Source organism: Thamnophis elegans, chromosome 6 (assembly GCF_009769535.1).
Source record: "Thamnophis elegans isolate rThaEle1 chromosome 6, rThaEle1.pri, whole genome shotgun sequence".
In the NCBI taxonomy this organism is placed as follows: Eukaryota; Metazoa; Chordata; class Lepidosauria; order Squamata; family Colubridae; genus Thamnophis; species Thamnophis elegans.
Genome location: NC_045546.1, coordinates 74,525,721 through 74,548,188, shown reverse-complemented (window position 1 = coordinate 74,548,188; position 22,468 = coordinate 74,525,721). Strand labels below are relative to the sequence as shown.

Here is a 22,468-nt window from a genome sequence, read left to right as displayed (position 1 = left end):
CCTTATGCAGCACTTCTCAAAGTGCCATTCAAATTAAGCTGTTTGGGGACTAGGAAATTCTAGTCAAATCTTTCTAGATCAGGAGATCATGGTTTTTTTCCCTTTTAAACAGCAGTAAACAGGAGTAATTCCTGAAATGTTCAGACATCCTATGTTGCAGTGAGACTCAAAAGTAACAACAGCTATGCTGAAAATTAACAAAGCAAGCCCGAAACCTTCACGTTCAACAATGGAAACCAACGAAAGGCCATATTCTTTTAGATGGTTTGGTACATGTTTGAATGATGATGCAAAAGTCAAATCTTTGGTACTGATAATAGAGATCCCTGAATTTCTAAGGAGAGAGTTGAAGGAAAGGCTAGCAACAATCAGGCTGCAGATGCTTTAGATCTAGTTGTCTGGTACCAACAAATAGCACCTTCCTCAGACAACCTTCATGTGAATTGCTTAGGCATGAATGTGTCTCATCCTCAGTCATCCTTGGTGATCTACCATGTACTACACTGTACTCATCATTAGTACAGTACTCAAGTTCTTAATATTCCCCTCAAACCCATTAGACAAAATCCCACCAACTTTGTTAAATCTGTTCTTTAGTATCCTTGGAGTGGTAAGAGATGGAATGCTTTCAGCTGGTGGGAGGTTCCATGAGGACAAGTTTTCTGGTCTTTATCCCTGCTTCATACCTCAAATGAATTTTCTTATTTCATTGAACACAAGAGATTATGCTTTCCAGCTTTTTGGTTCAAGGGGGATGAGCTTAGGCTCTGAGGATCTGACAAGCAATGTACTTTGGGGACATGAAAGACTGACATCTCTCTTGCAAACAGGATATCAGTAGTAATTAAACTTTCCACAATTAACAGAGTAGGTGAGAAAATATCCTGTACTGGTCTTTACAGCTAACAAGGCACTGCTCCCTTCCTGTGCTACAGCTTCCCAAAGAGCAATTATGTATTTCACCTTGAAAATACTATTGTATTAAATATATCCATTTTTCTGTTTCTTCAATTTTTGATGAACAAGGACAATAGTTAAACTTACTGTGAAGTACCTTACTGTTCACTGAAAGATGCAGATATTTAGGAGGGGAAATAGATTAGGAGATTATCCAAGCAGCAATATATGAGTGAACGTATTATGCTCATTGTTTTATGTTGTTCCCATGTATTTTATCATTTACAAGTAGAATAGGTAGAACATAGAAATACAGAGTTGGAAGGGTTCTTAGAGGTCTTCTAGTCCAACCAGTGACGTGCGGTGAGGTTTATGGCTGGTGAGGCACTGACACAAATTTTTTTAGACTTGTAGACTTCAACTTCCAGAATTCCACAGCCAGCTACGTCAAGAATTTTTCAGCTTTTAACCCTTGCTTAACTCTACTTAAGTGATCATAAAATGCCTAAAATCAGACTAGATGAGGCACGTTGTTCTCCTGCCTCCTCCTGTAGAGGGCGCTTTTTAGAGGCTTTTTCAAACAGTTAAGCACCAAGCAGAGTCATCCATGATGACTCTGGCAGCAACTAGCTCAGCCTTTTTCCTTTTACATTATTTTTTTCTTTTCATGATGACAGTGGTGAGGCCCTGCCTCCCCTGACTGCACGTAACTGAGTCCAACCCCCTGCTCAAGCAGGAGACCCTATACCATTTTAGACAAGTGGCTGTCCAGTCTCTTCTTAAAAGCCTTCAATGATGAGGCACTCCCAACTTCTGAAGGCAAGGCATTCCACTGGTTAATTGTTCTCACCATTAGGAAATTTCTCCTTAGTTCTAAATTGCTTTCCTCCATCCATTGTTTCTTGTCTTGCCTTATAGTGCTTTGTGGTAGCCCCTCAGATATTGGAACACTACTATCATGTCTCCCGTAGTCCTTCTTTTCACTAGACATACTGAATTCCTGCAAGTGTTCTTCATAATTTTTAGCCTCCACCCCCTAATCATCCTTGTTGCTTTTCATGATAAAGGAAGAATTAAACTACTCATTTGAAGTCAGTACATTTAACTGAAGAAATTCATGGGATTTCTTCCATGGAACAGAAAGAAGTCTCCATCTCCTAGTTGTATGAGATAGAATTAATTTTGGGTGTGTTGGGTCCATTTTCTTGTGATCAGAAATGTACTTTCTAATAAGTCTAGCTACTCTTGTACACTTTTAACATTTTGCAGGTCCCATGCATAAATTTACTTTTTATATAGCTTAATTTATGTGTGTGTTTATCAAGAAATATAAGGAAAATGAAAGTATTCTCTTTACTGTATAACATTAGCTAGACACAGATGCTATTCTGTCCTTGACTGTAGGAGTTTACTGGGTGACTTTATACTAGTCATTCTCTTTCAGCCTATATCACATATGGTTATTGTAATGAAAACAATAGGAGAGACAGTATGTTCACTGCGTTATGCTCCTGAAGAAAAAGATGGGATATAAATCTAAATAATTATTTAATAATAATAATAATAATAATAACTATGATGATAGAGATTGATGGATGATTAACATGGACAGATAATTTTCTGTCATCTGCATACATATGTGAAGTGATCTCAAATATGCTAGAGGTGAATGAAGAGAAGTATGGCTTGTGTGAGGCAAAGTATGGAAACCTTAGGCTTGATTTTGATTTAACATGTCTACTACAAAATCAGATCTGATTCTTTATAAACTTTTTATTGTTCAACTTCTAGAAAAACATATATTTGGAGATGGAATCCTAGAATGCAACTGAAATTGAAATATTCTACTTGCAAATCCAGATCAGCATCCCCCAGTCACCAGTAGATTAATTCATTTGGTTCTCTTTCTGTTCCACTGATTTTTTTTAATTCTTCCCATAGGCTCCATGAAGAAATAATTGACTTTTATGACTTTATGTCCCCATGTCCTGAAGAAGCAGTTATGAGACGAGAAGTTGTGAAAAGAATAGAAACTGTCATCAAAGAACTTTGGCCTACAGCTGATGTAAGCTTACCTCAAGTTGATCCTCTGTACACCATTTTAACTTTGGCCACACACATATTTTAATTTTAGAAATTTTAAGCAATTAAATTCAATATCGATGTTTTTCTTTTCCAGGTTCAGATATTTGGAAGTTTTAGTACAGGACTTTATCTGCCAACAAGGTGAGTCCGGAAATTTTTCACTTGTACTGTTGGCTCTAATATTATGTAATAGTAACAAAAAATTTACATGGCACCATATAAAGACTTACATTACCACTCCAGCCTCACTGGTTATCAAGAAATCAGTACAGGAAAAAGAGGGATATTGAGCACAGTAAAAACAAAAAAAACAGGAAGAGAAGGAATAACACAATGATTTCATTTTCATTAACGTAGGTTTCTATGCAGTAAGGTACATAAATTGTATTTTAGTCTCTTTAAAATTGACATAATTGAAAAGACATCTTATTTGATGTCGGCTTAGGAGCCGAGGTGGCACAGTGGTTAGGGTGCAGCCGAGGTGGCACAGTGGTTAGGGTGCAGCACTGCAGGCCACTTCAGCTGACTGTTATCTGCAGTTCAGCAGTTCTAATCTCACCGGCTCAAGGTTGACTCAGCCTTCCATCCTTCCGAGGTGGGTGAAATGAGGACCCAGATTGTTGTTGGGGGCGATATGCTGACTCTGTAAACCGCTTAGAGAGGGCTGAAAGCCCTATGAAGCGGTATATAAGTCTAACTGCTATTGCTATTCCTATTGCTATTTAATTTTAACTGCATATTGATTCTTCAGGTTTAGCTGCAGACCTGAAAAATAATTACATCAACATCATTAGAGTACTGTATCTCTAGCGATGCTAATATTTCTAATTTATCATCTTTTGTACAATCGTGTGAACATATAGAACATTAATATTATCCTACTACAACTTTCAGGATAAAAAAAAACTATGAACAATCAACTTGAAGTTTTAAAATCCCAGAAATACCAGTATTAGTTGTCATGCAAGGTTTTTTTAGGCTGAGGCTTTGTAGCATTTTAACTTTTTTATTATCCTTCCCTAGCTTTGTGCCTTCCAAACATATTGGAGTAGGATTTTTGATAACCCAATTAACTGGGAAATGATGAAATTGTAGTCCAATATGTCTTGGGACTAGAGAAATGCTGCTGTATATATTACACTATTAAAATTTTAATTTGGAATGAATAACTAACATATTATCATTAAAGTAAAGGTAAAGGTTCCCCTCACACATACGTGTTAGTTGTTCCCGACTCTAAGGAAATTAAATATTTCCCTAGAGTTCCTATTTAAATATCATTACATTAAATATTATTAAATTGACACGGTAGTGTATATGGACTGTACAAACAATTAGAAGTATTTTGTAACATGCATGTGAATAAAGATCTATCTTCCAATTGTTAAAGCATTTGAATTGTTGATCAGCCTGCAGATATAGTTAAAACAGTTTTGAAGCAGTTTGGAAGCTTTACAAAAAACATGTATGCTTTGACAATTCAGAGATATATTTATTTTGTATGTATGTTTCAAACTCTCTTTCAAATTGTGTTATTTGCCTATTCTTCAAATAATTGTTGTATAATATCTAAGTTTCTAATAACTTTAGCTATGTTTTTATATCTGCAGTGATATTGATTTAGTGGTTTTTGGAAAATGGGACAGCCCACCTCTCCAGCAGCTAGAACAAGCCCTAAGGAAACACAATGTGGCTGAGCCACATTCGATTAAAGTACTTGACAAAGCTACAGTAAGTAATTGAAAACAAGTTATCCTGAACATTTCCTTATTGAGGGAAAGTTACATTGTCGGAGATGTTTATATTTTACAGGTAGCCCTCAATTTATGACCAAGTGCTATAGTATGAGACTGCGCCAGGAGTCCCAAGGCCTCCTCCATCCCCTGAGGCATCCCATGTTCTGCTTAATAACCTGCATGTTTTGATTAACAACTGAAACAGGGGGAGCAGGAATTGTCATTAAGTCAGACAATCATGAGTGCATCTTGCTTAATGACTGCCACAACTTATGATAGCAATAGGCAAGCTCCCTTATGATTGTATGTTTAGGACTACCTGTACTTTGGGTTCATTGCTTGCTTATTTATATCATGTTTTTGTGAGTTTCCCCAACTGCAAGTTAGTAACAAGTATCATGTGAAAATGTTCTTTCCAATTCCTGTCAGTTTTCCTGCCTTTCTTATTTGTTGGCATTAGCTCTAAATTAACTCATATTATTTGTTTTCAAACCATTTCAACATCTTGCATGACAAAAAATGCCTAGAAAGTTCTATTTTTGTTAATATATTGATTACTTAAATCAATCTAATAATTTTATTTAAATCAATAAAGATTGCATTATGAGATTCTTAATACTTACTGAACAATCATGTATATGTTCTGATAAATCTTCAGTTTGAAATATATTTCACACTAATCCTGAATTAAAGTCCTAGTAACATCACTGAAAGATGATGTGACCAGCTTTGCTGGTCCTGACATTTGAAAATTTATCTTGGCATATGTTAAACTAAGCTGTCTTTAGCTTGTGAGTCATAACTTCTTTTGCGTGGGTAGAAACTTTATTAAAATATCTAGTTTGTATCTGCTTCTCTTTTAAAATATTATATGCTTCAATTCTTCCTTTATTGCTGTGTCATTTTCTTCTCAAGTAAAGTGACATTTCCCCTTTGCTTTACATTTCCAATATTATTAGTAATGTTCAGAGCCTCAGTATGCCATTTGAATTCTAAGTAAACAGATACACATGCTGTTTTTAGACTAGCACATTGCTGTAAATGAGATAGAGTTTAACAACCTAAACTTAAATGCACTTGGAAATGTTTGCCATTGATGTGAATAGATCCGTGAACATTCCATGCCTAAGATACCAAATCTCTGGTTTTATTTTAAGAAACCTTTTAGATATGCTGTTGTAAGCAGGTGGTTCTCTGCTCCTGTTAGTACACTGGAGACAAAGACCCAAAAAATGTTAAAGAAAAATGGGAATTTCAGTATGGGAATGTGATAAATCCTCAGTGTATTTCTCTCCTCTTTCTCTCCCTGTATTAGAATCAAAATATATTTTGCAACTTATCCAACTATATCCCAACTTTCTAATTCAGAACATAGTATTCAAGATGGGTTAGTAATCAATTCAGTGGAGAGTTAATAATCTAACATTTGCATCAAAGTTAAAGAATAAACAGCTGAATGCACTTTGCATTTACTGGAAGAAAATAATCCAAGAGAGCACGAACCCTGGCTGCCACAGAAGACCAGTTCTTCCTCATCTTCTTACCTATTACATAGTCGGTGGCAATAGGATGCTGAATTAGATTGTTCTATCAGGAAATGAATAACAATAGGATTGTGCACAAAGGGACTGTTTTTTAAAATTATTCAGTTCTAAATTCTTTGGCTTTTAAAAAAACAATAACATTTTGGGTTCAGAAAGGGACTAGAAATCTGTGCAAATAAAACTGCAATTGAATCACATGCTCTGTAAAATTAGATTTGATTAGTATATTAGAACTAAATTGAAATAAAATGTTTTCTAACACTCTGAAGGTATGCCCAAGCATATTAGAGAATAGTTCAAGTAAATGATTGTGGAAGGGGTTTTTCTAGAAAGTGGTGTAGATAGTAGCAGAAACATAACTGCTTCTTGGCCATATAGTAAATAACTGATATAGTTTAAATATTAAGAACTTTTAATGCTTTGTAATAATGACCTCATAACCTCTGTCAAGATGAGTTTCATGATGTAATCTGCATTGCAAAATAGAAATTAATTATTTTAAATATTGCACAAAAGAGTCTATGACTTTTGCTCTTTTAAAGCACCAATGGCTCTTCCATATTGAAGAAATGTGGTTAAGTAATGGAGGTTGTACAGTATAGTGGGATCTGCCATATTAGACATTTACCGTAAGTTGGCAAGAAGATCTCTTGACATCTCCAACACAAATATGAGAAAATGAAGGAATACTAACACATTGAGTATTTATTGAATTTGCATACCATCAACATCTTCCAGACTTATGGTAGCTGAAACACAGCATGCAAAATAACAATTCATTCATGATACAAAATGTATAATACATAAACTTAATAATAAAAAGCAACAACAATAAATGACGTTTTATAAAAAGAGTTTTATAGCATTATAAAACATAAAACGAACAATCATTCCCCAAATGCCCATCTTATACTTAAGTACTGATTTAAAAGGTTGAAATAGATTTATATTAGCTGTGTGCTAACAAACGTTAAATGTGCTGTCTAGAACTGGATATTTTGAATGATTTGAAATGCTCATCACTCACTGCAAATGTCATATGAATGGTTGTTTTTACTACTTTTGCAGGTACCAATAATTAAACTTACAGACCAGGCTACAGAGGTGAAAGTTGATATTAGTTTTAATGTAGAAACTGGTGTGAAGGCAGCTCGTCTTATCAAAGACTACATGAAGGTAAAGTAAGCAGGACAAAAAATGATATATCTTGATAGATCTACTGGCTTTAGAACTGAAATTTGAAAAAAAAAGCAAAGTTAACGGATGGTGGGTTTATGTTAAATGTCATCTGGAATATCAGACAGCAGATATTGATGGATTATATACTTCTTGGTCTTCTTAGAAAATATATTCAAAAACTCTCTGAAATACTTCCCCACATCTGCTCATAATCTTTCAAGAATTTTTAGCTATATATTTAAAAGAAAAATGTTTAGATCAGATATAAAATGGAGCAGTTCAATCAAACATTTTAGTCTTTTCATTTAGACATGGGTATTTTAAAATTTCCTTTGGCTGAAGTCTTAGGATCCACATTTTAAAACCTAAATCTGTAGCACCAAAATATATATAGAACCTTGAAAAATTCTATGATAAGTATTGTGCATGTTTTGCTTTCTATCAGGCCCATTGCCTCCAATTCCAAGCTGCCAAACTAATACACATAATCAGTCCTCCAAAAAGTAGACTTTTTCTACTAAAGATCCATACATCTTTGGTAAAGTGTCAACATAAAGAGAAAAGTAACAGAATTCATGGTAAAATTCTCTTTGGATTGTTTGTAAAAAATCTCTGAAATTGTGCCTACAAGAGCTTGTGCTTCTTGTTGATCCACTGGATGCTCATGCTCTGGTCCCTTATTCATGAGAAACAAACCAAATTGGAAAGCAAATTCAGATATTTTCTAGGGTGGTAGATTGGTAATTGTTGAAAGGAGGTCACCAGAATTAAACTGAGCTTCAGACAAAACTTTCTTCTTATTTATAATCTTCTAGAATCCAGACAAATTCTTGTGACTTTAGTCTTGGTCTCTTAGTGAGCAAGCCTAGTGATAGATTAGAGACTAGTGATATAAATGGAAAGATGTGTTTTACACTTAACAGGATATTTTGCTTATCAAAGAATCTAGGTCTGCATGCAAGTTCCTGTGTTGTCAATATATTTATTAGATGTTGTAACTCAATTTTTTTGCCCTTGCTATTTGAAGTGAATACAAGTACTCTTTGCCTAGTGATCATAACCTGGAACTGGGAACTCTGTTGTTAAGCATTAGAGTCTCTTAAATGGAAAATCATGTAACTGTGAAGGATTTACAGATTTACTTCCCCTTCGATCATTAAATAAATCACCATAGTTGTTAAACAAATTCTGCCTTTATTGCCTCTGCTTGTCGCAAACCAGTTGTATAGCAGGTGAATGGTGATCATGTGACTGGGATATTGCAATGCTAGTATTGCAGAATTAAATTTTCTGTGTCTACACAGAGTGTACATGCATGAGTGTTTGTTTGCCATTAAGTAATTAGTAAAGTAATCTGGTAAAGATTAAGAGCATGTTAAGAACAGGGTTCCTTTGATTATTATCTTGTGCTTATTCATTTTTTTATGTACCATATAGTTTACGTGTCATGTTTGTAGCAATTACCTTGTCTTTTTCCTATTATTTATTAAATTTTAATGAGTGAAACTGTTGCCTATTTTTATAAGGAATAAACATGTAGATAATAAACATTTGCTACTTCATTTTCCTACCTGTTGTATATGGGATATTATTTTGGTGTGAGAGGCTTTGTATTCATTCATAAGCAAAAATGTTTCATTTTAAAACTGTTTTTTTTCATTTGCAGAAATACTCATTGCTGCCTTACTTGATTTTAGTATTAAAGCAATTCCTTCTTCAGAGGGATTTGAATGAGGTTTTTACTGGTGGAATTAGCTCCTACAGCTTAATTTTAATGGCAATTAGCTTCTTACAGGTATGTCCTTTTTCATAAGTATCAGAAATTGCCTAATTTTTCACTTAAATGCTTGTTATATTATTATTATATAAATGATATGTTTTGTACAGGTAAATGAACCTAATTCATTAAATTGGGCTATCTATAATTATTTGATGGTGGATTGTGGTATGTTCTTTAGGGAATCCACTGTATTTTAAGAAGTTTGGAAATAATTCTGCCTTTCATTTGCAGCACAAATGGACAGTTTTTAGGGCCCCAAAACTCTATTTGGTTTGTCTGAGAGTTTCAGATTTATTTATTACATTTTTATGCTGCCCATCTCCCATACAAGATGACTTAAAAATTGCTGTCATAAACACTTAGCAGCTCTGGCAATAGTATCATGGTAGGGTAGTTTAATGAAAACACATAAAATATTACATATATGAAAACCCATCAAAATATATAAAGTAAATACATTATGTAACAAGTCTTAATGGATGGAATACAATTCTTTAGGTGGGCACCAGGATTGAGCCTTATTGGTCTAGAATGTATTGATGAGATTACTACTTCTTCTGGAGCCATTTGTATTTCATACTAATTCCTTCTTTTCGGTAGTATTTTCTGTTATAATGAATATAATGGGTTATATCCATAATTTTTAGATAATTACTTTCTTGTTGGGTAAATATTGTACCTATTTTGGTGTTATAATGGTAATACTCCTTTTTGCTTTCATCAATTCTAGTATTTATATAAATTGTGAAAAATCTGTAATGGACTAGAGGTTTCAGATCTTTGATAATACCAGACATAGCATACTATCTATCCCAGGGGTGTCAAACTTGATTTTATTGAGGGCTGCATCAGGATTGTGTTTGACCTTGGAGGGTTGGGGTGGGCATGTCCAGGCTGGACATGGCCAGCATGACATCACTCATGTTGGGGGGCGCCTATGGTGGCCTGAGCACTCTGCCTGAGAAAACAGGCTCCTTGAGCTCCATTTTCGGCTGCTACAATCTCCTGCAACCTCTGCCAGTGAAAATGGAGCTCGAGGAGTCCTCCCGAACTTCATTTTTGCTGGCAGAGGCACCGCGGGTCAGTCCTTCGCTGTTTAAATATAACTTGCTATGAAATAAAATAAAATCCTGTGGTTTTTATTTTTAATAGTTGCACCCAAGAATTGATGCTCGAAGATTTGATGAAAATCTAGGAATGCTTCTAATAGAATTTTTTGAACTCTATGGAAGGAATTTTAATTACTTAAAAACTGGCATTAGAATAAAAAATGGGGGTGCCTATATTGCCAAAGAAGAAATCATGAAAACTATGACTAATGGATATCGACCATCCATGTTATGCATTGAAGATCCCCTACTGCCTGGTAAGATGATATATGTCACTGTCAATTTTAACCCAGAAACTTTGAGAGAAATGTTTAAAAGCATACTCTTAGATCTTGGTATGAAATATTTATTTATTACATATATAGCATAGTTTTTGTGGGGGGAGAGAGGCTGAAGGCATTATCATTCACAAGAACAAAGCTGTGGAATATTTACTGGACTCAGTTTTTCCAGTGTGCATATACAATTAAATATTGTATGTCTGAGAACAAGGCATCACAGATTGAGAGTCATGCTGACATAGGATAGGCCTTTTATCTGAATTATATTGCAGCAGCCAGTGATTTTACAGTAACTTTTAGCCATGTATTCACTTAGCAGCCATTTAGTTTAACAACTTGGTCATTGGAACCAAACTTGATCGTTAAATTAGCAGTGGTATATTTGAATGTTTTGTGTTGTACTAGTCAGTATCCATAATGCCAAAACATGACACACTCTTTTCTGGGATTACAAATCTCATGTTTTCCATGTATTTAGTCTGGAGTGGGAAACGGTATGATGAAGATAATAATTGTATTTTCTTTTGGTTTGTCAACCAGTGATATAAAGGTAGTCCTCAATTTACCAACAGTTGCTTAGCAACTGTTCAAAGTTACAACTGACCCCCAAATGGTACTTGTGACCTGGTTCCTCAATTCTGATGGCTGGCCTCTCCCGCTACAGTCAAACATCTCAGGTTCTTGGCAACTGACTTGTATTACAGCTGTTTGCAACATCCCAAGGTCACATGATTGTCATTTATGACATTTTTAACCAAAAAACAGCATTTAATTCCAGTTTGGGGCAAAAAAGTCCCATAACGAACAATGGGTTCATTTAACAACTGCCACATCCACTTAACTGCTACAAAAAAAGATCATAAAATCAAATTCATCCCAAGATGATCTACTTTATAATTTATTACCATAATGGGCAGGCTCCTTTATGTTAAAGACTTCCTGTATTCAGCCCACTGTATTGAATGTCCAAAATGCTGGAAGCTAGAAAACATATCCCAAGAATAAGGGGGTTAATGCAGGGGTGAAATTCAGCAGGTTCTGACAGGTTCTGGAGAACCGGTAATGGAAAGTTTCAGTAGTTCGGAGAACCAGCAATTACCACCTCTGGCTGGCCCCAGAGTTGGGTGGGAATGGAGATTTTGCAATGTCCATCCCCTGCCATGCCCACCAAGCCATGCCCGCAGAACCAGTAGTAAAAAAAATGAATTTCACCGCTGGGTTAATGTAAGAATGGAGTTAAGATTTGGTATTTCTACTGTGGGCTAAATTATTCACTCCAATAAGAAAAGGAGCATAATATGCAAGCTTGTAGCTCACATTACATTGATACAAAGGAGTATTTAAATGATTCCTTAGAATTGTACACAGAAAACAAAAGCTTTCATCCTGTTAAAGTTTGGATAGATCTATGTAGAACAAATAATTTTAGATTTGCCTAGGATAATTACATAATTTTAGAGAATTTTTATAATTGTTATGTTTAGTGTATTTCCAATACTGAGGTGAACTAGGAATACTAATTTAGTTAATATGATTATGCAACCTGTTTTTTTCCCCTCCACATATTGTAGACAACTCGTACACCCAATTAGTCTTGCTATAGCAGAGTATTGTGGAAGTTGAAAATAGTAAGACTTGGAGATACCAGATTCTCTAGCCCTAAACTGCTTTTTTAATGTATCTGTATCTGTCATCTGTTTTTTAATGTATCAAATAAGGCAGGCTAGTAGGACTTGAACATGCCTGGATGCTATTTTCTGCCTGAGTGATATTGGTTTAAGTTTGGATTGTTTATTGTGTAATTTCACAAACTTACCCGATAAGCTATACAATCACATTTTTGTTATTACAGCAACTACTTTCCTATCCATGGGCCAAATAATGAGTAAAATGTAAAAGATCTAATAACAAAGAATTAGCTGTTGTCATAATACGAGATTGTGGATTGAAGTCTTGAAGATAGCTTTCTTGGTATGGGAAGACTTCCTAGTTGGTAAACACTGAATAAACAAGTAGCCAGATTTATATCTGCATGACATCAATATATATCAGTAAAAATAGCTGGTACTGTATAAATATAAACTGCTTAATATTGACCTTCCAAACCCAGTGCAGAATAAAAGTGACATGGTTGGAGTTCTTTAAATTTTAAGAATGGTAGATAGAAAACTAGGATGCAGCATACTGTTATTTTAAACAAGTATCAGTTCTGTTTGACAAACAATAGATTAATTGGGTACCAATTTGTACATATGCAAGTCTATAGAGAATGCATCTCTCCTTGAGATATCTTGCCAATTCCAAGAGTTTTAAGCATTGTAAGCATTACACGGTGAAAGTAACTTGGAGTCAACTGGATAATGAGTGTGATTTTTTTAAATTTGACTGTTACAGGCAATGATGTCGGAAGAAGTTGTTATGGTGCCATGCAAGTAAAGCAAGTTTTTGACTATGCCTACATCGTTCTAAGCCATGCAGTATCACCACTTGCAAAATCATATCCTAATAGAGATTCAGAAAGGTAACTATTTGAGAATATGTTCATTGTATAGATTAAGGTATATACCCTTCTAAAAGCCAGGACTGCATGTGGGCTTTGAAAGGCATGCCAGGTGCTACAGTTTAAAAAGTGGGCAGGCCAGCAGAGGTCCAGAGAGAAATATACATTTAAGCTTCAAAATATAAAATTAAAGTGGAAATGCATGAGAACTTAAACTCCACATTCCACTTCCAGAATTTGTAAGTATGGTCAGAGGTTGAACTTTGAATGTTGCAAAGAAGAATATATTCATTTTTTCCAAATAATTTTATTAAGAATTATATGTGTAAAGAATAAAAGTTGATACAAACAGCAAAAAAGGGAGAGGTTTGAAAAACAATAAAAAGAAAGAGAAAGAAAAAAGTAACTTTCTCCTTCAGTTCATGAAGTAAAACAATTTTAATAGCTGTCACTGTCTCTAAATAAAACATAACTCTAAATAAAACATAATCTGTCTTCTCCCTCATAGTTCACCTCTTATGTAAAGAAAACAAAATCATAATGCTGTATTAATACATTCATCAGAAAAATTCCAATAAGAGAAAACATATATTAACTATGTTCTTCTTTTAAACCTGGTCAAACAAGACAATCTTGTAAATCTTCCCTTATTTTTAAAAAATATTCTTTGATGCCCTTCAAAAAAAAAGTTGTAGAGGTAGTTTGTTGCTCATTTGTGTTTCAAAGCAAAAATCCTTTAGAACTTGAACAAGATTTCTCTTGTATCCATAAATGAAATTTATCCTGAACTCACCTGAAGAATGCAGTAGTACCTTGCCAATCCAAGAGGTCTTGATCTCTCCGATATGCAAATAATAAAATAATCCCCAAATTATATGTGATTAAGATGTAAGGCTGGGCCAAGAAATATGTACACAAAGGCTGTTATGCAAGTTTGAATTTGATGTAAATCACAACTTACAGCCAATTATAAAAATGATGGTCTACTTGTGAGGAGCTGCTGTGTGGAGTCATGTGGATAATGTCATCGATCACTCCTTTGTTCTGGAAAGGTTATTTGATTGGAATCCAGCATTAAGTAGAACTTCCTCTTGCAAAGCTATCTTGCTAGCTAACAAAAGTCAGTAAGGAATTCACTCATCATGGCACATACAGGAAGTATAATATGTATTCAATTCTGGATCTGCATAATACTTACCATCTTGTAATACAGCACCCTGGAAAGAAGAATTAATATCAGTTGAAAAAACTGAAATTGACATTGAATGTGTGCAAATCTTTTTAAAACATTTTTGTGTTCTTAAGTTAGCTACAGTGAAGTTCAGATTGTTTTTTTAAAAAAAGTTTCACTGTTGTGTGTTGATTTCTTATCCTGATCAACATTTCTTCTAGTACTTTAGGTAGAATTATTAAAGTGACAGAAGAAGTAATTGACTACAGAGCATGGATTAAAAAAAAATGGGGAAGCAAAGCTAACTTTTCATCTGAACTTGGTAAGCAAATATATTGATCCCAAAAAATAAACCAGAGATTATTTTTATCATACTTTTACGATTTTTATTTTCTTATCTCTTATTTCAGTGCTATGTCAGCCTATCTCAACATTTTCCCCAGTGCTTTGTTACGATTTGTTGATATAAACATGTGAATCAATGCCTGGCAGGATATTGAGATTCCTGATTTTAATTTGTTGAAATTAATAAAATGCATACTGTAGTTCATTTGCATGTTAGGCTTAAACATCTTTCATATAATATCTGACTTAATCAGTAATGCTTTGTTCAGTAAAACTAACAACATTCAAAACACAGCTGTACTTGTTGCAAGTGAAAAGGAAATATATTGACATATAAACATATATGTGCCCCCAGATGTTCAGCTGAAAGAGAGAGAATCAATATCTTCAGAGAGTGCAACGCAGAATAGAGATGCCGAATTGCTTTACAACCAACCATTGACTTTATCATTTACTGATATGCAACAATTATCATCAGGTTCATCTGCCTCTTCAGTGTCATCTCTTTCTGGAAGTGATGTCGTAAGTTTTATTTTTTTTTCTATTTAAGCTGCTGTTTACATACATATGAAAGTTATTATCTGAATAAGATTACAAGCTATTTTATAAGATCACAAATGCAATTATTACTAAGAGTACTGTAATATTCATATTATTGATTGTTTGTGTGTGTGTATGTATGTATACCCACACATATATACACCGTATTTTTCAGAGTATAAGACGCACCTTTTTCCCTCAAAAAAGAGGCTGAAAATCTGGGTACATCTTATACAATGAATACAGCATTTTTTTGCCTCACAAACCCCCGCCCCTTTCACCAAAATGGCCATGCAGAGCATCTAAGAAGCTTTTAGAGAGCTTCTGGGGCTGGGGAGGGCAGAAATGAGCAAAAACGGTCTGTTTTTGCTCAATTTTACCCCCCCTCCCCCAGCTCGCAGGAGCACTCTATAAGCTTCCTAAAGGCTATCCATGCCCTTTTTTTAATGAAAAATGAGCCCATTTTTGTGAAAAATGGGCCATTTTTTTATTGTTTTTGCCCCCCCCCTCCGGAGCACTCTGCAAGCTCCCTAAAAGCTATTCATGCCTTTTTTTGGGGGGGGGGGGGAAACGGGCCTGTTTTCATGAAAAACGGGCCGTTTTTGGGAGGTTTGCAGAGTCCAAAAACTTTTTTCCTCTTCAAAACTTTGCTGCGTCTTATACTCCAGTGTGTTTTATGCTCTGAAAAATACAGTATATATTTGCTTGAGGTCACTCTTCCTGCTAAGCTTCTTCTAAATTTGTGTTAAGTAATATATAATCTATACATCGACATATAATCAATGCTTTACAATAAGCAAATAATCAGAAAATTGATTTGAAACCATTGTCTTATTTAATGTAAAGTTTTTAAAGAATTTCTCAAAATGAAAGAGAATAATATTAATTTTAAAAAAAACTTATTTTCATTATTTCTATTTTAGTCTCCTGCTTATGATTTTAAGCTCATGTTTACAATTTTACTCTAAAATGTTTTTTAGTTTTTAAAAACATTCACATGTGTGGAAATAATTACATAGTGGGTCCTTAAAGACAGATAGATACCACAGAAAACAAAGAAGCCTAGATAAATTGTGGCTTCTCCGCAAATTATATCATGGCCGCTGGCTGACTGAAATGTAGCAAGTAACACATGCTGTCTAAATTCTCTCGCTAGCTCAGTCTTGGTAATGAAAGTTTATATTATGCAGTTTTGTCTAATCAGGAGAACAGCAGCTGGCTAGTGTAAGGAACGAATGGCAATTCTTTAACTTATTTTTCGTCAAGTAATGTAAGGTCAGAAACAGTTATTTTTCCCAAAGGATCCTCCTTTAGAGAGATTATTCTGTAACATGTTCAGGGCAAAATCATGCTGCTTTAAATATGTTGTCACAGTTTCTTTATATATAAAATAAAACGAAATCCCATATTTTCTCCTTTTATGTAACATTAAGGATTCTGATACTCCACCTTGCACAACTCCTAATATATACCACTTCAGCCTGCAAGCACCATCTCCACTTACAGCTGGAATGCATCCAGCATTAACTATGCCAAGTGGTAAAAATCAGTCTGTGCCTGCAAGAGCATTGATTATGGCCACGAATAATCAGGTATGTGAAACATTCTGTGTTTAATTTGCTCATGCAAGCATTTTGAAAATAATAAACCAAAACATTACCGAGAAAAAATCCTACTGGATTAGATAAAAAGACAGCAATTTGTAAAATGATTGAAATAGATGGAAATGAGCAATTCTAAAAAAAATCATTTAAAATCAGTCTTGTTAGCTAGGGTAATTAACAAGCATTTTGAACAGTTACCACTTTACTGGAAATGTCAAGATTCGTAGCTGATTTTATTTGTTATTCAAAAGAAAGTTAAAATTCAAAACTCAATATTTTAAAAAAGAAAAGAAAAGCAAAACAATCAAAACACTAAGAAAGTGTATCACAAAAAAAATCAACATGTTATCCCCCTTAATGAATACTGATATACATTACTACAATATTGGTTCCCAACCCCTGTGAAACAGCCCCTCCCCCATTTTTTAAGCTAATAAATCTATTCACAAATTATTGACCTGTCTTGTATACTATATTAATAAAAAATAGTTCACAACAAGCAATAACAACAACAATAATAAAGACAAGATTAAGGTTTCAAAGATCTCTGTAAAGAAACTGTTGTTGTAATTACTGTTTAACACAGCATCTTATCTATCTCAAATCGTCCCAAAAGTTAAAACTAATTCATCCTGGATCAAATATCCATGTTTGTTACTTAATGCCATCTTGATACATAGTTACTCTCTATAACTTGATCAGGGAACAAAAACCACTGAAGCAAGAAGGAAACAAGAATGATATAAACTGAATATTTCAATCCAAGGTTAAAAGGAAAATTCAAAAGTGATAAACTCCAAATATTTTGTAAATTTAGAAAGTACAAAACCCTGTGGTGAGAGTCCAATATCAATGTAAATCAAATGAAAGGGCTCCACCATACAGAAGTATGCTATGCTTCCTTACACAGAGAAGAAAGGTTGCAAATGAAGGCAAATATACAGAGAACAAAAAGAGTATTCAGAGTAACATAAATTAAAGCGAAAGAAAAGGGGAAAAACAGTACAGCAAGGGGTTGAAATAAATCAGCATCCATTGTGGTTAATTTTTAACAGCAAAAAACAAAATAAAACAATAAATTGAAAAAGTGAATGTTAAAAACCCAGGAAATGAAACTGCTGACAGGAAGATCGATTTCCCCCAGTGACTTCCGATTGCTTCCAGAGGGAACTGAAATCTTCAAGACTCCTCAAATAGGTCTTTGACCATCCAAAACTCATGGGTCATTCCTAAGTGCTTCCATTCAAATCCAGGAAGTAGCACTGCCAGAGGAACAGCTTTGGCAGCAAAAACAGGAGATTGTCGGTACGAGAGAAAAAAACCTCTTACTGTTCAACAGCCTTCTTGGGAGGAATCACCAGGATTCCTGTCAGATTTTAGATCAAGTGAAAATTTCTCCAAAAGTGTTAGATTTGCCAAGCCATAGTTCTGAGATATCCAGAAAAATACAATTAAGCTAAGAAAACTCAGAATGGTTGAAAAATGAAATATTTTGTAAATTAGTATCATCTATTTCCTCCCCTAAAAATCTCTTTTGCAGCACAGGAGATGAGAAACGATCCTTTAACATTCAGAAAGAGCAGACCTAATATCTTCTTTGATTGGCTCTTCTCATGGAAATTCTTTGAAGTAATTTAGTGTTATTTTAATTTTTCTGAATGCAACTTTCCTTAAATTTTGATTGTAGATGTCTGAATGCTGTACTGCTTTTTCATAAGTATAAATTCATTATTTAAGGACTTCATGAGACAACATTAATGAAACATTGGCAATAATATTAAATAGTTGGCAGTAATATTAAATATTTCTTTTGTTTTCAGCAGCACAATGGAGTGAAGTTTACTGTCAAAGGAGCTCATAATCAAGGCAGTGGATACAATTCTGCCAGTAATGGAGCTGTAAGGCAGCCAGTTAGCAACAGAGGTCATCACCAATACAACCGTAATATTTGGAGGAGAAAGAAGTACAGGGACAGTTTGCCTGTTAGCCTTAGCAGATAATGGCCAACTTCAGAGTCCTCTTTAGACTAATGCAGTGTGTGTGATACTGCTCTGGGAGGATTTGAGACCAGCACTGAGTACATCTGTCTGTGGATGTTGCCAAATATCTGCATCCAATGTTTGCATGTTTCGTGTGCGGTGGTGGAGTCCATCTTAAAAGAAATAATTGTGCTTATCGTGAAGCCTTATTAACTGTGGAAGTTTGTCTTCTGCCTATCCATGATTATTACAGTGCTGAAACAGCTCTGGTAAGATTATTGGGAGGACCATAAATGCTATGGCACTTTGCTGTAGCTGCATTTGTTCATAATTGTTTTGTTTTCTTGGAAGGATAATGGGTTGCTTGAATGTTATTTTCCATTACAAAACTTTATTTGTGGCATTGTTACCACCTTCCCATTCCTTCTAAAAATGGTTTTGTTGCCTTACTCACATCAAACATAACGTGCAATAACTTGGAATGTTTTAATCATGAAAATATTTATGAAACTGAGGGTGTGCACATATGCACACACATCTGTTTATGTCTGTGTGTGCGTGAGAGAGAAAAATTTTCTTTCTTTTTTTTTACAGATCCTTTCCCAAATTGCATTTTCTAAGTTGGGTTCATGCTTCTGGTGGATTAGCTAAGCAATCAATTTTAACACATCAAGCTAATAATATTGGAAGCTTCCTGATTTGTAGAAGAACTGTTGGTCTGGCTTAAGTATTTATAATAATGATTGAGTTAAAAGGCATTTTGACTAGTTACCTTACTAGTCTGGCATGTAATGCTAAATTCAATCTTATGAGATAAAATGCCATCTAACGATCTTACAGATGTCATGTTTATTTTAGTGGGGATGATGTACAAAAATTTGAATCTTCTATACATTTTCTACAGCTGGACAAAAATTACTATTACAAATCCAAGTTTGGGATATGTGTGTGTGTGTGTGCGTGCACGCGCACACACACACACATTTAGTAAAGAGTCAGGGATATATGTGTGTGTGTATGTAATGTGTGTGCGTGTGGTGTGTGTGTTTATATATCTCCCTGACCCTTAACTGCAAATTGCAAATGCCAGTTCATCAATTTTATTTACCTTCTGATTGCTTGAGCCATTGTTAAACAAAGCATCCAACTTGAAGAATGTGGAGAAAGGAATGTGTAGTGATTCCATTCAGGAATCTGATTAGCAGCCTGCATTAGTTCTGTTGAGAGCAACTACCTAAAACTGTATCTTCTGGCTTCTCTATGCATTCTGATGTGTTAAGTCTCTTGTTTGTAAAGACACAGCCCACCCAGTGGTATTGGGATTATCTGTATGGCAGGCAACTGATTTAAAGATTCATACAGATATACTATGCAAGTGTGTATCATCATGGCAACATATTTGCTTTATTCTAAAGTCCCAAATTGTGTATAAAGCCTACCCTGCATTTTAAAAGTACCATATTTTTTACTATCACTTACTCCATCTTTTTATGCTTTCCCCCCCTTTTATTGAAATATAAGTTCTTAAAATTTGGAAAGTACTGTGTTTAGTAATTCTGCTTGAAGAAATTCTGTCTTGACATCTTAAATTGTACATGGAAATGAATTTCTTAAGCAGCGAATATTTGGCACAGAATGGTCAGAAGCTGATGTAGAGATTTTTTTTTCAAAACAAATGCAAGGCCTTTGAATATCATGACAGAAAAGATTGCGACATTCCAAAGCAGAGTAGCACATATTTTGACTACAATTCATCTTGATCTAGTGTTATCTTTTAAATTGATTGTAAGATAATCAGAAAGACAGGCATAAAATACAAGGTTTACTATACTAGCCAGCATCTGTATGGAAAGATATATAAAGTTTGCAAATTTAAGGGAAATATAAACGTGAAAGTTACTGAAAATGTACTCTATGATTGTTTATCTCTACCTGCAAGTTGCCCTGTCATACTCCTTATCACAGATTATATATTATTTTCTCTGGAAATAACTCTTGAACCTTAAAACTATGTTCTAGATGTACACGGGTTTTTATGTCCCTCAACTCCATACTGAAGCCCCTTAATTATGCTACCCTCCTTTTAAAAAAAGCCTCTCCCCAAAATTTCTTCCTTCTCCAAAGCAACATTTGATAATATTATCAACCTCTGATTGTTAATATGTCAAGTGAACAGCAATTGGATAACAAATAAAGAGTAAACAGACTGCGAATTGCCAAAACTTCAGCTCTGCTTGATAGTGGAATCAGTGTTTTTATTTTGATTATTTTTCAAACCTTATAAAAGGCTCGTAGTAGAATTTGGTATAGGAAGGGTCTAAACTTGAATAAACCATTCAAGGGCTGATTATAAACCTATAATCATTCTACATACTAGCAATATTGACTATGAATCTACATTATTGAAATATTGATGTTCTAAATAGTTCCATTTAAAAGCAGGATAAACTTAAGCAGATATCATGTCCCATTCAGTCACGATTAACCATAAATTGCAATGGCTATCACGCTGGTTACCTTTTATGCCTCTGTGGATGACTGCTAAAATATCATGTTCATTTTTGTGTGTAATAACAATGTGGGAAGCTAAAAATACATATTTTTATGTGAAGTTTTGTATTCTTTGATTTTTAATAAATTTTCAAGGCAGGTATGTCCATGGTGTAATGTAGCATTCTTCATCTGTCATTGTGATCTTTTTATTTTCATTCTGTTATCACAATTCTGTTTTATAATCAAAGCAAAATTCCATTTGATCCAGTATTTCATGTACTAGAGCGTCTAACCAAATCATACTAAGACATTTATAAAAAGATCATGAGAGATAGCTAGCCCTTTTAATGATCGGAGAGAGATTGTCTTTGAATCTGGATTGAGGTGAGCCAATCCTGATGTTATTTCAGGACAATTTCCTTGAGAGTAAATCTTCACAAGGTTTTCTTTTAAGATTTTGGTAGCAATTTTTATACAGTGTAACTTTGTGGCTACAACGATCACATTGAAAATTAATGAACTATATCAGCAGTGTATTGAAATTATTTTGGAAATATTAAAGCAAAGTTGCAAGATATATGTTGCAAAACGTGTATGCGTGAGTGAATAAATCTTTCAGATTTCAGTTAATGAAATACTCCTCTAGACTTGGCTAGATTTTCAAGGGTCATGAACTACATTTTTCTCAGGCTTCATTATTAATGTATAAGTCCATGAAATTGTGGTTATTGTAGGATGCCAAGCAGAGGTGGGTTCCTACCAATTCGCACCTATTCGGTAGAACCGGTTCATCAAATCTACCAAACCGGTTAGAAGAGGTTCCACCAGTGGACCCGGAAAGCAGGCCACACCTACAGAAGAGGTTCCAAAAATTTTTGAAACCCACCACTGGTCCTTGGATATGATTATTCTACACTATCATGATCATATTTATAAAACTCAGTGCCTCTGTGAAAGGTAAGGATGACTACTGCGTTTGTGGTGCAATCAGAACATTGCGTGTGTTGAAGTTGTTTTAACGCAAACCAAAGATGCCTTTTAAAAAACAAGTTTACATCATATTCTTATGCATGCCAGTGCTGTGTGTGAGGTAATTTAAGGTGGTTCTGACAAGTGTCGTCGGCATCTTCATATCTGGTCACATGGGCGGCAAGCCACACCCATCTGGTCACATGGGCAGCAAGCCACTCCCACAAAGAAGGCCACACCCACAGAGTAGGTTCGA

At 34.6% G+C, this 22,468-nt stretch overlaps 1 protein-coding gene across 2 annotated transcripts in view; it reads left to right on the top strand.

Moving 5' to 3' along the window:
• Positions 1 to 21,820, top strand: part of TENT4A (terminal nucleotidyltransferase 4A) — a 34,466-nt gene extending 12,646 nt beyond the window's left edge. Inside the window, exons 2-12 of one of the 2 annotated variants that reach the window (XM_032219486.1) lie at positions 2,839 to 2,962; positions 3,077 to 3,123; positions 4,593 to 4,713; positions 7,331 to 7,438; positions 9,108 to 9,236; positions 10,374 to 10,587; positions 13,006 to 13,132; positions 14,504 to 14,604; positions 14,983 to 15,149; positions 16,601 to 16,759; positions 18,595 to 21,820. In XM_032219486.1, the coding sequence (XP_032075377.1) occupies positions 2,839 to 2,962; positions 3,077 to 3,123; positions 4,593 to 4,713; positions 7,331 to 7,438; positions 9,108 to 9,236; positions 10,374 to 10,587; positions 13,006 to 13,132; positions 14,504 to 14,604; positions 14,983 to 15,149; positions 16,601 to 16,759; positions 18,595 to 18,771 (1,474 nt within the window). In that variant the 3' untranslated portion in view covers positions 18,772 to 21,820. Of the gene's footprint in view, positions 1 to 2,838; positions 2,963 to 3,076; positions 3,124 to 4,592; positions 4,714 to 7,330; positions 7,439 to 9,107; positions 9,237 to 10,373; positions 10,588 to 13,005; positions 13,133 to 14,503; positions 14,605 to 14,982; positions 15,150 to 16,600; positions 16,760 to 18,591 lie in introns of both variants that reach the window. The other variant, XM_032219485.1, reaches the window with a different exon arrangement.
• The last annotated feature ends 648 nt before the right edge of the window (positions 21,821 to 22,468 follow it).